Source organism: Trichomonas vaginalis, chromosome IV (assembly GCF_026262505.1).
Source record: "Trichomonas vaginalis G3 chromosome IV, whole genome shotgun sequence".
In the NCBI taxonomy this organism is placed as follows: Eukaryota; Parabasalia; order Trichomonadida; family Trichomonadidae; genus Trichomonas; species Trichomonas vaginalis.
In genome coordinates, this window is record NC_067206.1 from 2,269,240 (window position 1) to 2,282,615 (window position 13,376).

Below are 13,376 nucleotides of genomic sequence, written 5' to 3' on the forward strand. Positions count from 1 at the left end.
TCAATCTCTATTTAAAATAACAAAAAATAGCAATTTCATTTGCCCATTGCATTCAATGTTGCCTTTTCAGCATAATCATCTAATAAATTTTTATGTTTTGATAGTTTCTTCGCTTCACTCTTTATTGACCTAGAAATAGATTTGATATCATTGTCATTCAATCCCGATCCAAATCCTCCTTTTGCTTTCTTCACAATATGGTACAAATCTCTTCTTGACATCTCACAGATATCAATTGTAGTTTTGATATCGTTGTTATAGAGATCTCTTGCAATTTCTCTTGTTATAGAAGGAATCTCCATCAACTCAATCAATTCATCTTTGACTCCGAATTCCAACCTCTTTCTGAATCTTACCAAAGCAGCAGCCAAAATCGAATAATCCATCTCCTCGCAAAATTTTGTTGCTTGACCAGCATAACTTCCACTGCTTGTTTGGAGAATCTGAATTGTTCCTCTGTCGATTTTGAACATACTTTCAATCTCAACAATTGAATGTTCATCAATCAATTTCTCCAAAACACATCCAGCATAAATTCTTTCAAACAGAGACATTTCGCTTTGAGAAAGTTTTTTTCCGTTGAATGATTGAATAATCATTCTTCTCAGATCTTCCTGAGTTTTGTCTGTAATCAAATTAATTACATGAGAATGTTTCAGGAAAATTGTTTCCCAAGTATTGTCTGTGAATGGCGGCAAATAAATTCCTGTTTGGTTGGGAATGCAAAGATATAACAAATGCAAACTATCACTCAAACAAAGCATTTTCATTATCTTTTTCACTGCTTCATTCAATCTCAATCCTTCAGAAATTGACAAATTTGAGGAAGTAATTGCTTTTCCAAGTTTTGTTGCTTCATATGTTTTATCTTCAACCAAATTATTGTCAACTAAATACTTCAAACAATCATTAACAATTGCTTTTGATCTCTCAACATTGTTCTTTTCTTCATCACTATTATTTTCATTCAAAACATCAATTTTGTCACTTTTTGGATTTTTCTTTTTTGAATCTTTTTGATTTAATATCTTTGAAAGATTGTATTCATTAGTTGAAACGATTTGGAATGCAAATGAATTCTTCAAAAACTCATTCATAGTGAAAGGACCATTTGACAATCTCAATGCCAATGTCTGTAGCAAATAAGAGTTCATATCTCCTCCTTTTACAATATTTGAAGTAATGCATGGAATTGGAGTGTTGTATAATTTGATAATTTCATTGAACTCATAACTACTCCTCGCAATAACAATGACATCGCCAGAAGTGGTGTCTGTTCGTCCACTTCGTCCGGCCATTTGTTGTAAAAGTGATGGAGAAATAATCGTCTTTTTATTGTCACTTTTACGATAAGGATTGTAAACAATAACTCTTGACACAGACGAAATATTTATACCTGCACTCAATGTTGTTGTTGCGACAATTATGTTTATCAAACCACTTTTGATACCTTTTTCAACTATTTTCCTTTCTTCTAATAATAATCCAGCATGGTGGTATCCTATTCCTTTCATGATGCAGCCGCCAAGGCATTTATCCAGTCCTGTAGAACATTTTGCCAATTCTGAAATCAGTTTTTCTCTTCCTTCAATTATCTTTTCATTGTCCTTTGAAATTTCTTCGCATCCAGGAATTTCCTTATCTATGTTTTGAGAAATAAACAAAGCGATCCTGTTGCTTTCATTTCTCGTGTTGACAAATATCAAACAACTCTGTCCATTCTTGCGCGCAATCAATGGTTTTATCAATGGTAAAATTTTGTCATTGTCACTTTTAATTGAATTGTTTGTTATTATTTTTGAAGCTTCTGAATCTTTTATTCTGAATAATTTTCCTTCAAAACTGATGTAATAACGCAATTCTTGTGTTCTCTGTTCGCAAATTGTGAAATATCCGTCAATTACCATGGAAATTTTGATTGCATCGATTTTATTGACTGTTGCAGACAAACAGATGATTCTTGGTTTCTTTGGAAGCATTCTCAGTTTCATGAGTAGTGATTCTACTACAATTCCTCTGTTGTCATCACCAATCATGTGAATCTCATCAATGATTATTAATTTAATTTGGTCGAAATATCCAAATTTAACAGCTTGATTGAATAATGAATGTGCTTTCTCATATGTGCATATAGCAATTGATCCTGACTTGAAATCGCCACCAAGATTTTGAAAAAACGGTCTGACATCAAACATTGAAAATCTTTGTTTGAATTCGATGTATTTCTCCATTGCCAATGCAACGAATGGTAGTGCGTAGATCACTCTTGCGTTTGGATCATCATCTATGAGTTGTGCTATTGCTATCTCTGCTATAAGTGTCTTTCCGCCTGATGTCGGTGAAACAACAATGCAACTTTTATTTTGTTTCCAATCATCTGTGGCTAAGAGGCCTTTCTGCCATGGCCTGAGTTCTGTGATCTTAGGAGGAGGTATTCCATTGATTAAGGCATGTTGAAAGAATGGAGGAATCATTAGTTCGTCCATTTCGTCTGTTGAATCATAATCAACATTTGTTTTAGTTAATAAATGACCTCCACTTATGCGAACAGCATTCGTTGATACTCCTGATTTGTGTTTGTGTGACTTATTCTTATAATGGCTTTTCATTAATTGTTTTTACAATATTTTTTTATCGTTCGAGGAATTCCTCGAAAAATAATTTTTTTACCAAAGAGCACTAAAATTTTAAGCAAACTAATGCAATAAATTATCTACAAAGCATTGGTTCTTGATATTCCTCATATAACTCATAGTTTATTTTCAAGATTTTGAATCATCGAATTGAAAAATTAACTCAAAGAGACCTTTCTTATATGATAAAAAATCTTTATGTTTTTTTTTCAGAATGAAGAAGTTCACGTCAGATCTGTCAAGTTAGCATCAATTTTGTCAAATTTTTGTCAAAAAATAATGAATATTGCAAATCCACCAGTAAAAGTAAGATAATTGATATAATAATGGATGCATCACCCACCAAACCCCTCGATCTAAAACAAATTCAAGATTTAGCTAACAAAAGTCTCGATAATTTCTCAATGACCGACAGAAGTTATGCGTGGTTAGCTATGACTGGCTTCATTCCTAAAGGTCTTGATAAATTCAAAGATGATTTGGAAACTCTTTTATCTCAATATCACGATTATTGCGATTTTAATTTGACAAAGGATTTTCATACGCGACAATACCCATCGCACTTCCCATCACAGAAATTTGGACTTCAAAATAATGATCTTATGTCCATAATTCATGGTGATATTGTAAGAACTGGCAGATTAATATTTTTTTTAGATCCCCTTCCTCTAGAAAATTCTAATAAAGCAGAGCGCACTGAATTCTCTTCCCAAGGACAGCAGTACATGGATGAGCAAGATGATGTTTTATCAAACTGGGAACAACATATGCGAAGATTAGAGAGAATTTTATATACATTTGCAACACTCAATACAGGAATAAGTTACATGCAAGGATTTAACGAGCTTGTCTTCCCTTTTTACTATGTTTTGACAAAAGGTTTCAATTGGGTTGATAATTCTGTTGAGATTTGCGAATGTCTTGCATTTAACTTGCTTCAGTGGCTGTTGACCAATACAAAGATATACGATTATTACACAACTTCCGATCAATCAATTATTATGTCTCATCTCAATGAATTCGTCGAGTTACAGAAAATCCACTTGCCAAGAGTAGCTAGAATTATTGAGAAGCATAATATACATCCTATTTTTTACTGTATTCGATGGTTTTCTTTATTATTTTCTCAAGAGCACGAATTGCCTTTCTTACTTGGTATCTGGGACTCTCTTTTGAGCCATGGTAAGAAGTTAATGGAATACGCCATGTATATTGCCCTCGGCCACTTAAAAGCTGTTGATGGGCTCTTAAGTGAGTCCGATTACACTGTGACGATCGAAACACTTCAGAAATTTGAGGTAAGAAACCAGATAAAGCCCCTTTTAGAATATGCTGCAAAATGTTACGAAAAGGATAACACTCAAACGAAAAATCCTTTCGCTTATGTTTTCCAAGCTTTCTTTCAGTAATTTTTTAGTGTTAGAGTATGTTAGTTATTGTTTTTGTTTATATTTATTATAAAATGTTTTTATTATTTCTATCGAATTACAAGCGCTTCCTAAGTCATGATTTTTATGCATAACATCATTGGTTCACTATAGCTTTGGCCTATTATGATTCGAAATTAACATAATTTTTACAATTATCTCAAAAAAACTGTTTACATGATAGATGCAATCTTTGTAATATCTGTATCTGATATGAAATATAAGAGATTTTTAACAAAATAAAAACAAATAACTATTTATTATTAGCATAAACCAAAATTCCGGCAATCAATCCAATAACAACAGCAAATATATTGATAAGAGAAAACTTCGGTGATAGCGAAGATGGTCCAAGTTTGCTTACAACCTTGGAATATTTGTTCATAACAGCTTTAGGAAGAGGTGTTGATATAACAGAGTGCATCTTCTTATTTCTTGCTATAACAAGGTCCCATTCCTTCTTTGGAACTCCGATCGGATTTCGAATGAGAAGGGAAATTTGCCATAAAACACCCCAAACACAAGAATTTGCTTGCTTTTGATTACTTCTATCATACTCAATTATTTTCTTACATAATTCTGTCCTCGAGCAGATCTCTGTGAATTGAACAGGGTAATTAGAAAGAAAATCAATAAATTTGAGTGAAGTATTATGCAAGAAAGAGTTTGTTGGATGCGTAAACATATCGTTAATAAGCTTTTCTGTGACGTGAACTGCCTTTGGGAAGAATTGGCCTTGAAATTCTAGGTAAGTTAAAACTATTTCGCATAACGAACGAGAAATTGGCATAAATCTCGGTCGAGATAGTATAGACTCGCATATTTCAGGAATTCTATCATCAACAAGGAACTGAATTGTTTGCCAAATCGATTCATTTGGATATCTGTAAGATTCTTGATATAAAAAGTTAGTGAAATTGGCCATATTGTTGGCATCTTTTTGTATAGATAAGTTTATCATCCGAGTTATCATATTATTGTTAACTATTGCAGCAGCACATTGTCTCGCATATCTATCTATAATGCTCTCGAACAAAAGAATTCCATGAAGCGAGAGTACGTTATTATCTGTTATAATATTAGTCAACATCTGAGCAATATTAATCTGAGATAGGAAAACCATGACATATGGACTTCTAGAGTTCAACAAGTTCTTCATAAATGTAAATGCTTCGATTAGATCGCAGATTTGGATGATAGACTCTATGTAATCTTTGTTAGCAAATTGAGATGAAATTTCATTACTGTTATCTGAAATAATTGATGGCAAAGAGTGGAAATATTGAGGAATTGAAGGCGGATGATAGATTTTTATAGTCTTTGGATACTCGATTATGTAGTTTACGAATTTTGTTTCTTTAAATAAGACATTTTTGACAGTGAGATTCGATGAGCAAAGTATTGATACTACGGCAGTCATGGTTTTTGAATCTTTTATCTTTTCTTCAAATACCATTGACAAAATCCGATCAAAGTTCTTAACAATGAAAGCCAGAAGATTAGGATTTGCTTTATTAAGACAACTATAAAAGTCAAAACATTGCAAAACTTCTGTTAAATCTGGCCATTTCTCCTCATTTTCAAGGAGTAGCTCAAGCGAAAGTTTCTCCATTAATTTTTGGAAATTTCAAGGCCATAAAAGATTTGATGATGTTATGCAACAAATGCATTATACTATAATAAGATCGCATTTTCACCTATGAAATTCCATAGAATATTCTTGCAAAAAAAAATCAAGATAGATTTGTGTTGTAAAAATACATTAAAAAATTTAAACTTAAAAAATTTAATTAATTTATACTGTCTGTGTAAGAAGGGACTCAGTAAGTGTTTCCTTCTTAACCCAACCTCTCTTGACCATGCAGCACTTAACGATAAATGCAGCGGCAACAACAGCAAGGATGATGACACCAGCAGAGACGCCGATAGCGATGTAAAGCTTCTTGTTCTTGCTGTTATCTGGCTTTGGTGTTGCAGATGCTAATGGTGTTGGCTGTGGTGTTCTGTGTGGGATGCAGATACCTACTGTCTTCTCAACCTTGACACCACCAAATGTCTCAATTGGGTAGTCTGAGCCAACTTGGACGGTGATTCTGGAGCCAATTCGAGTGTGATCTTCGACGAATGTACCCTCAACTGCTACCTGACCGCAATACAAGATGCTGTTAAGAATTCTTGTTCCCTCAAGAGCCAATTTGTCGAAATTCTTGACATCATCCCAGAACTGGATCTTTGTCAAGCGGGCATCGTTAGCGAAAACGTTAGCGCTGAATGATCTGAGAACTCCCTTGAACTCAGCTGTTTCGAGAGTTGGGATGTCGGAGAAGACTCCGTTTGGTATGAATGAAACGTTGGCTGGAACTGTGATGTGTGTAAGAGCTGTGTTGTGGAATGCCTTTGTTCCGAGGTTTGTCAATCCTTCTGGTAATGTGATTGACTTGAGATTCTTGCAATAGCTGAAAGCATGATCTCTGATTCTTCTAACATTTGGTGGGAATGTGAATGACTGAAGGTTGCTGCAGTAGAAGAAGCACTGGTTAGGGATAACTCTGATCTTATCTGGGAGTGTAACCTTCTTGAGGCCTGAGCAGAAAATGAATGTAGCGTTGCCTAAATATGTAAGATTGACGCAATTCTGGAGGTTGACTTCATTAAGGGAAGCGCAGTTACGGAAAGCTTCGTTACCGATGAGCTCGAGCTGAGCTGGGAATGTAACTCTCTTGAGGGACTTGCAGTTTTCGAAAGCGCCGAGGCAGATGGATTTGGCTTGGATGTTGATCTCAATGAGGCCTGTGCATCCCTGGAAAGCGTAGTCAGAAATTGTTTCAACATGCTCTGGGAGTGTGATGGACTGGATGGACTTGCAGCCAGCGAAAGCGTGGAGACCGATGTCAATGACGGATTTTGGAAATACGACTTCTGTAGCAGAGGATGCGTAGGAGTAGCAGTACTGGCCAATGTACTCAGCACCGTCTGGGATTGTGATCTTTGTCTCGTGGAGATCCTGTGGATAAGCCACGATGATCTTTCCGTCCTTTGTCATGAGGAGGTTGTTAACAGACTTGAAGTTAAAGTTTGTCTCGGTGACTGTGATCTTCTTGAGGTTTCTGAGAGCACCGAAAGCACCTTCTCTGATTGTTGTAACATTGCCCTGAAGGTAGATTTCTGTGATACTTGTGTTCAAGAAGGCGTACTTACCGATGTATGTGACACCAATTGGGATGTTGACGGAGGCAAGCTTCTGGGCGTTGTGGAAAACGTAGTCTGGGATCTTTGTCATGCATTCTGGAACGTGGAAAGAGACAAGGGAAAGAGCGCCTTCAAATACAGAGTCATCGATGGTGAAGTCGTTGTTGTTTGTAATACCCTCAACAGTCTGGAGCTCTATGCATGTTTCGAAGGCGTGTGGGCCGATGTAACGCAACTTGTCGGAGAGCTTGATTGTATGGAGCTTCAAGCAACCAGCGAAACCGAACTGATTGATTGTGGCAATCTGGGAAGCATCAAAAGTTGTAAGGCCGCATGCTGAGAAGGAGAAATCATTGATGATGGTGACGTTTTCTGGGAGTGTGAATGTGGCCAAGGAAGAGCAGCCGTCAAAGAGGTGTGGAGCAATGAATCTAACACTTGGATGAAGGTTGCATGTCTTCAAGGCAATGCAGCTTTGGAAGGTGAAGTTTGAATAGACAAACTTTTTGCCTTCAATTGGTTGTGTCTGATCGCCTTCGGCATGGTCGAATGTGGCAAGCTTAGGGCAGTTATAGAAGCAGTATTCGCCGAAGTATCTGTTAGTGTTCTTCCAATAGAATGACTCGAGGTTCTCGCAGGAAGAGAATGCGGCGTAGCCAACAATTTGGACTGAATCTGGAAGAGTAAATGTCTTGAGGGAGTTGCACTGGGCAAAGGCGTAAGCGCTGATGTTAACGATTGGGGCTTGGATATCAATTTCTGTCATGTTAATGGCACCAGAGAAAGCTTCTCTTGGGATAGCAGTGTATGTTCCTTTAAGAACGGCTTTGGTAAAATTCTTGATATCTGAGAAGATGCTGTACCATTCATCGGCTGTCCATTCTTCATTAGCTGTTACTGTGACTGTGCCTGTGGCTCCATCGTACTGAATATCTGCTTTGCAAATTGATGCAGATAAGAGAAGAGAAAGCATTATTTTGGATTAACCGCTTTGACACCGTCAAAACCAGTTTGGTCTTAGAAATTTGAATAGTTTAGATGACGGTTTTTTGTGATATGTGATATCCGAAAAATATCTTAATATTTTATTATTTTTGAAGACAAGATCTTTTTAATTTCATCGTTTTGTCTCAAAAAAATAAATTTGAAATGATTGTTATCGAACACATCCTCTTTTTGGAACTAATTAGATAGATGTGTATTTAATTCCGCAATAGACCAATTCTTAACTGCTTGGCATTTGACTGTCAAATTTCATTTTCTCGCAAGTCTATTGGATTAAAACTCAATCAAATAGTCTAACTCTTAAAACAGCTTTTTGCGAAATAATCTTGAAAATTATCTGAAAATGAATCAAATTTGAAATATAGGAATGAACTAAATTGGATCGTGAAGCATTGAATTGATGAGCTAACTAATGTTTTCTTATCTTATTGTTCATATTGAAAGTTTTTCATAGATAAAAGTGAAATATATTTTCGAAATTAAGAAAAATGAGTCAAATTAGCATTTTACAATTCAAAAATGTTCATAATTTTAGCCAATATAAATACAATTCACTGAATTTAAAATAAAGATGCTTTATAAATGAAAAAAAAAATTGAAATAGTTATTCATTAGCACAATAAACCAATGGTTTTCTCTAATGTTGGAAAGGGGAAATGAGGTTCATCAAATGAAAGAAATTCACTATGTTTATATAAAAATGCCTGAGGGACATCATTTGTTATTCCATCTGTAAGATAATTAAGTATCTCATGGAATTGTTTCTTTTCTATTGTGCATCCTTGAATAATTTGCCATATTTGATTACAATTTTCATCATATGCAGCTAAATAGTAGGATTTTTTATCTTTGTTATATACTAAAATAGACTGTAAAATATAATTTTGGGTTTGCCTGCCACAAGTAAGTTTAATATTTTGGGAAAATTTAACTAGGCCGGATTGCTCTTCACCGTAAGTAATTGTAACAAATAAGAATGGGGATAGTGATTCATTATCAGGCAAGTTGTTAATAATGTGCTGTTGAATTGATGCTTTACTTGTTACAAGAATATCTAAAAAAGGAACGGATTCATTGTTAACTTTGACTCCGAAATACTTGTCCGAAAACTCTTTGATCTGCTTACCCACAAGAATCAATAAATCAGAAAAGGTATGAATTGATTTTTCACATGTTAATTGACAATAAGATACAAAATCGTTGATGCTGCAATCGCCATCGGCAATACTATATAGAACGTTACTAAGATGATATAAGAAAGGAGTTTGTTTTTGTTTTTTAAAGTAACCGCGTAAAATTGGCGACCTATTAATCATTTCAACAAAACAGCAATACATGGAGTTGCTAACATTGTAATTAGCAATTCCTTTTAATTTGAAAATGCCAACCTGAGAAATTGGTGCAGCTTGAACAACAGACGGAACTACTGCATATGAAATAAAATCTGGTTTGAACAATGGATCATAACTAAAATTATATTTAAATTCGAATGATTTTTTTTCGATATTCGATGAAATATCTGTATAAACTGAAGGGAATTCTAAATGGTATTCTGATAAGCTCTTTGAAAATATTAAGTCACGCGTAATTTCCCGATTAACTTCTCCAATTTTAGCTTTTAATATAGCATGTAGTATAACATTCTTGACAATTCCATTCAGCCCTATGGTTGCCACTAAAACGTCTTTTTCATTGTCGCTCTTTTCTTTTAAAATTATATAAAAATCATCCCAATTTTCATTTTCGATCGGAACTTTTCCTGAATCTGATATCATTGCTGTTAGAGTATTGAATGAACCATCACATTTGAATTTTATAGACTTTTGCAGTCTTTTCTGGTTCAATTCTCTCCTGTCTGTCATAAAATATGATCAGCAAAGTATTATAGAAAAAATTGTTTTCAGATCGCAGAGCAAAGTAGTTCATATAACTTCTACCTCAATGTTGAAAGTTTCAATATTCTCATTATTATTGTACAAGAAATGATACTAATGAGACTAAGTTTTGATTGAATATGGGTAGTATTTATAGGAAGAAGAACAAAAGAAAAAAGATTTATAGATTTATTATATAAGACTTTTATCCACACAAATATTATCAAACATTGTGGTAATACGGCATAATTATTAAACGTTCCCTCTCTGAGTACAAAAGAGAATAAATATTCGTGCAATTGCAATTCATGTGTTTTCTGTTTGTAGACTCAAGTTCAAATTACAATAAAACGTTCGATCATATATATTGGAATTTAATAAAGCATCGATAGCTGTTAATTTGGAGTTCTATATGAATCACTAAACTGGGCAATTTGAATCAGCTGATGTACGATTCTTGTTCGATCTATGATAGTCGAATTCGCACAATCGATATCAAAAGTGACAAAATTTGATGAATTGTTAGTTTATTTTTCTAACACCACAACTAATTATACATTTTTGGATATATAAGATATTGCATGAAAAAATTTTCGAAATTTTCCATATATGAGGTGAAGTAATGCCGATAGGTCAACGATGCGTCGAAATTTTGAAGATACATTGAAAATTGAAAACTAAGAGGCTACTTGATAGTGAATTCGAATTGATGAGATATTTGTTCGATTCACTTTGCAGAAATGTTAGGCAACAAGCTTACACTTCACGACCTTACAGAGAAAGATCTCGCCGGCAAGCGCATTGTTATGCGTGTTGACTTCAACGTACCATTCGGCAAGGATGGCAAGATTGCTAACAACCAAAGAATTGAAGCTACAATTCCAACAATCAAGGAAGTTTTCGCCAAGGGTGCTAACTCCATCACACTCCTTTCCCACCTTGGCCGTCCAAATGGTCATGTTACAAAGGAAACACTCGCCCCAGTTGCTCAACGCCTTGAGGAACTCATCGGCATGAAGGTTACCTTCGTCAAGGACTGTGTTGGCCCAGAAGTCCATGCAGTTTGCGATCGCCCAGCTAAGGGCGCTCTCATCCTTCTTGAAAACGTCAGATTCCACTACGAAGAAGAAGGCGCTCGCGTCAACGAAGATGGCTCCAAGACAAAGCCAACAAAGGAGGAACTCGACAAGTTCTACGCCGAACTTACATCCCTTGGTGATATCTACATCAACGATGCTTTCGGCACAGCTCACCGTGGCCACGCTTCCATGGCTCACGTCAACCTTCCAATCCGTGCTGCTGGTAACCTCATCAAGAAGGAACTCGATGCTTTCGTTCCAGTTCTTGAGAAGCCAGTCCGCCCACTCCTCTCCATCCTCGGTGGTGGCAAGGTTACAGATAAGATCAAACTTATCGAAAACCTTCTCGACAAGGTCGATGAGATGATCATCACAGGTGGTATGGCCTTCACATTCCTTAAGGTCTCCCAGAACGTCCAGATCGGCAAGTCCATCTTCGATGAGGAAGGCGCTAAGATTGTCAACCAACTCCTCGAGAAGGCTAAGGCTAAGAACGTTAAGATCCACCTTCCATCCGATTTCAAGATCGCTGATGCTTTCAAGGCTGATGCTAACACAAAGATCGTTACACTCGAAGAGGGCATCCCAGAGGGCTGGATGGGTCTCGATATCGGTCCAAAGACAATCAAGGAATTCCAGGAAACAGTTCTCCGCGCTAAGACACTCGTTTGGAACGGCCCAGCTGGTGTTTATGAGTTCGAGGCTTTCCAGGCTGGTACACGCGGCATCCTTGATGCTGTTGCTCAGGCTACAGCTAATGGCGCTCTCACAGTTATCGGTGGTGGTGACTGCGCTGCCTGCGCCATGAAGTGGGGCTACACAGAGAAGATCTCCCACATCTCAACAGGTGGTGGTGCTTCCCTTGAACTCCTTGAAGGCCGCCCAATGCCAGGCCTTCTCGCCCTTTCTGATAAGCAGTAAAATTTGCCTTTCCCTTTCGTTTTTTTGTAATTGCTCAAAAATAATTTTTTTTATTTCAATTTTTTGTAAAAGAAAAATAATTGACTAAATGCATCCTGAGCCAGATTTCCCAAATTCTAAACCTATACCATCTGGAATTAGTCCATTAAAGGTCAATAGGATATTTTTTGGTTTTAACAAGAATAATTTCGAATTCTACGGAGATACTTTAAATCATTATTCGATAATTTACACAGGCGATAATCTCAAACTAAATATTAATGATCAAAGTGCTTCATTGACTTCAAAGTATCTTGATTATAACACTTCTTCCAAAAATTCCTGCTATTTAAACTATAATGAAAACGATTTGAAACTCAGCCTCGGTCTTGGATATTCTAGCGCGCGATTACTATTTGATAAAGATTATGGACACCTAATAACCTCATGGGATATCGGATTAGGCAAAAATCGATATGTTAAATCAGTCATTACGCGCAAAAATCCACGTATTCAATTTGGATATCATTATTCTCCTCTATGCAACTCTCTGTTTTTCGGTATTGAACAAAAATTAGTGAAATTTCAAACTTGTTTAACATTACCAAAATTTTTAACTTTTATTAATCCATCATATATTGTATTAAAACTTAGGACACCTGCAGGAAATGCTTCGGTTGGCTTTTCAACGATTGATAAGCCAAATACATTTTATAACTTCTTTAGATTAAGCAAGTCTATAGCCAATACTAAATTCTTCTTTTGTATAGGGACTCAGAACTCTATAGCAGCAGGAGGATCTACTAAATTCATGCAAGGGAGGTTGCAAACAAAATTATATACGGTAAGCAAAAACCTTATCGCAAATGTAAGGTATCAGATTGGAACACAAGCTATTGTTATTGGAAATGTTGGCTTCGATATTCCTAAGCGCCAATTGAACTACGCATTAGGAATAAAATGTTTTCTAAACTGATGTAAATGCTAATGTAATTAGCTTTATATAAAAATTGTATTATAAATAGCTTACAGAATAATATATTTTGAATAAACGCGAGAAAAATATTTGAAGTTTCACTCTCTTATTTGATTTCATATGTTAAATGGTAATTAAAATCTTAATAACAGATAGACAGTTGAATCGAAGATTGAAGCGATGTTCGGGCTTGTTATGCATTCAAAATTGCGATTGTTTGTAAGTAAAAAACTGACAATGAAATGGATGATTTTCAAAAATGGCATGGACATAAATTAGTTCAAGTATTTTAA

At 35.6% G+C, this 13,376-nt stretch overlaps 6 protein-coding genes across 6 annotated transcripts; 2 read left to right on the forward strand and 4 right to left on the reverse strand.

The window, feature by feature from the left end:
• Window positions 1-35: 35 nt before the first annotated feature.
• TVAGG3_0013740 (putative DNA polymerase theta) lies at window positions 36-2,609 on the reverse strand (the record flags this gene model as incomplete). Its single annotated transcript, XM_001579713.1, has 1 exon — window positions 36-2,609. The coding sequence occupies one exon, from the start codon at window positions 2,607-2,609 to the stop codon at window positions 36-38; it is 2,574 nt and encodes an 857-aa protein (XP_001579763.1).
• Window positions 2,610-2,850: 241 nt separating this feature from the next.
• Window positions 2,851-4,118, forward strand: TVAGG3_0013750 (regulation of vesicle fusion; the record flags this gene model as incomplete). Its single annotated transcript, XM_001579712.1, has 1 exon — window positions 2,960-4,042. The coding sequence occupies one exon, from the start codon at window positions 2,960-2,962 to the stop codon at window positions 4,040-4,042; it is 1,083 nt and encodes a 360-aa protein (XP_001579762.1).
• Window positions 4,119-4,313: 195 nt separating this feature from the next.
• TVAGG3_0013760 (uncharacterized protein) lies at window positions 4,314-5,672 on the reverse strand (the record flags this gene model as incomplete). The annotated part of the gene is made up of 1 exon (XM_001579711.1): window positions 4,314-5,672. The coding sequence occupies one exon, from the start codon at window positions 5,670-5,672 to the stop codon at window positions 4,314-4,316; it is 1,359 nt and encodes a 452-aa protein (XP_001579761.1).
• Window positions 5,673-5,824: 152 nt separating this feature from the next.
• Window positions 5,825-8,233, reverse strand: TVAGG3_0013770 (leucine-rich repeats (6 copies)-containing protein; the record flags this gene model as incomplete). The annotated part of the gene is made up of 1 exon (XM_001579710.1): window positions 5,856-8,222. One exon carries the CDS (start codon window positions 8,220-8,222, stop codon window positions 5,856-5,858), a length of 2,367 nt encoding a protein of 788 aa, XP_001579760.1.
• A 632-nt stretch (window positions 8,234-8,865) lies between these two features.
• On the reverse strand, window positions 8,866-10,116 carry TVAGG3_0013780 (uncharacterized protein; the record flags this gene model as incomplete). The annotated part of the gene is made up of 1 exon (XM_001579709.1): window positions 8,866-10,116. One exon carries the CDS (start codon window positions 10,114-10,116, stop codon window positions 8,866-8,868), a length of 1,251 nt encoding a protein of 416 aa, XP_001579759.1.
• Window positions 10,117-10,848: 732 nt separating this feature from the next.
• On the forward strand, window positions 10,849-12,158 carry TVAGG3_0013790 (phosphoglycerate kinase family; the record flags this gene model as incomplete). Its single annotated transcript, XM_001579708.2, has 1 exon — window positions 10,869-12,128. One exon carries the CDS (start codon window positions 10,869-10,871, stop codon window positions 12,126-12,128), a length of 1,260 nt encoding a protein of 419 aa, XP_001579758.1.
• Between the last annotated feature and the right edge of the window lie 1,218 nt (window positions 12,159-13,376).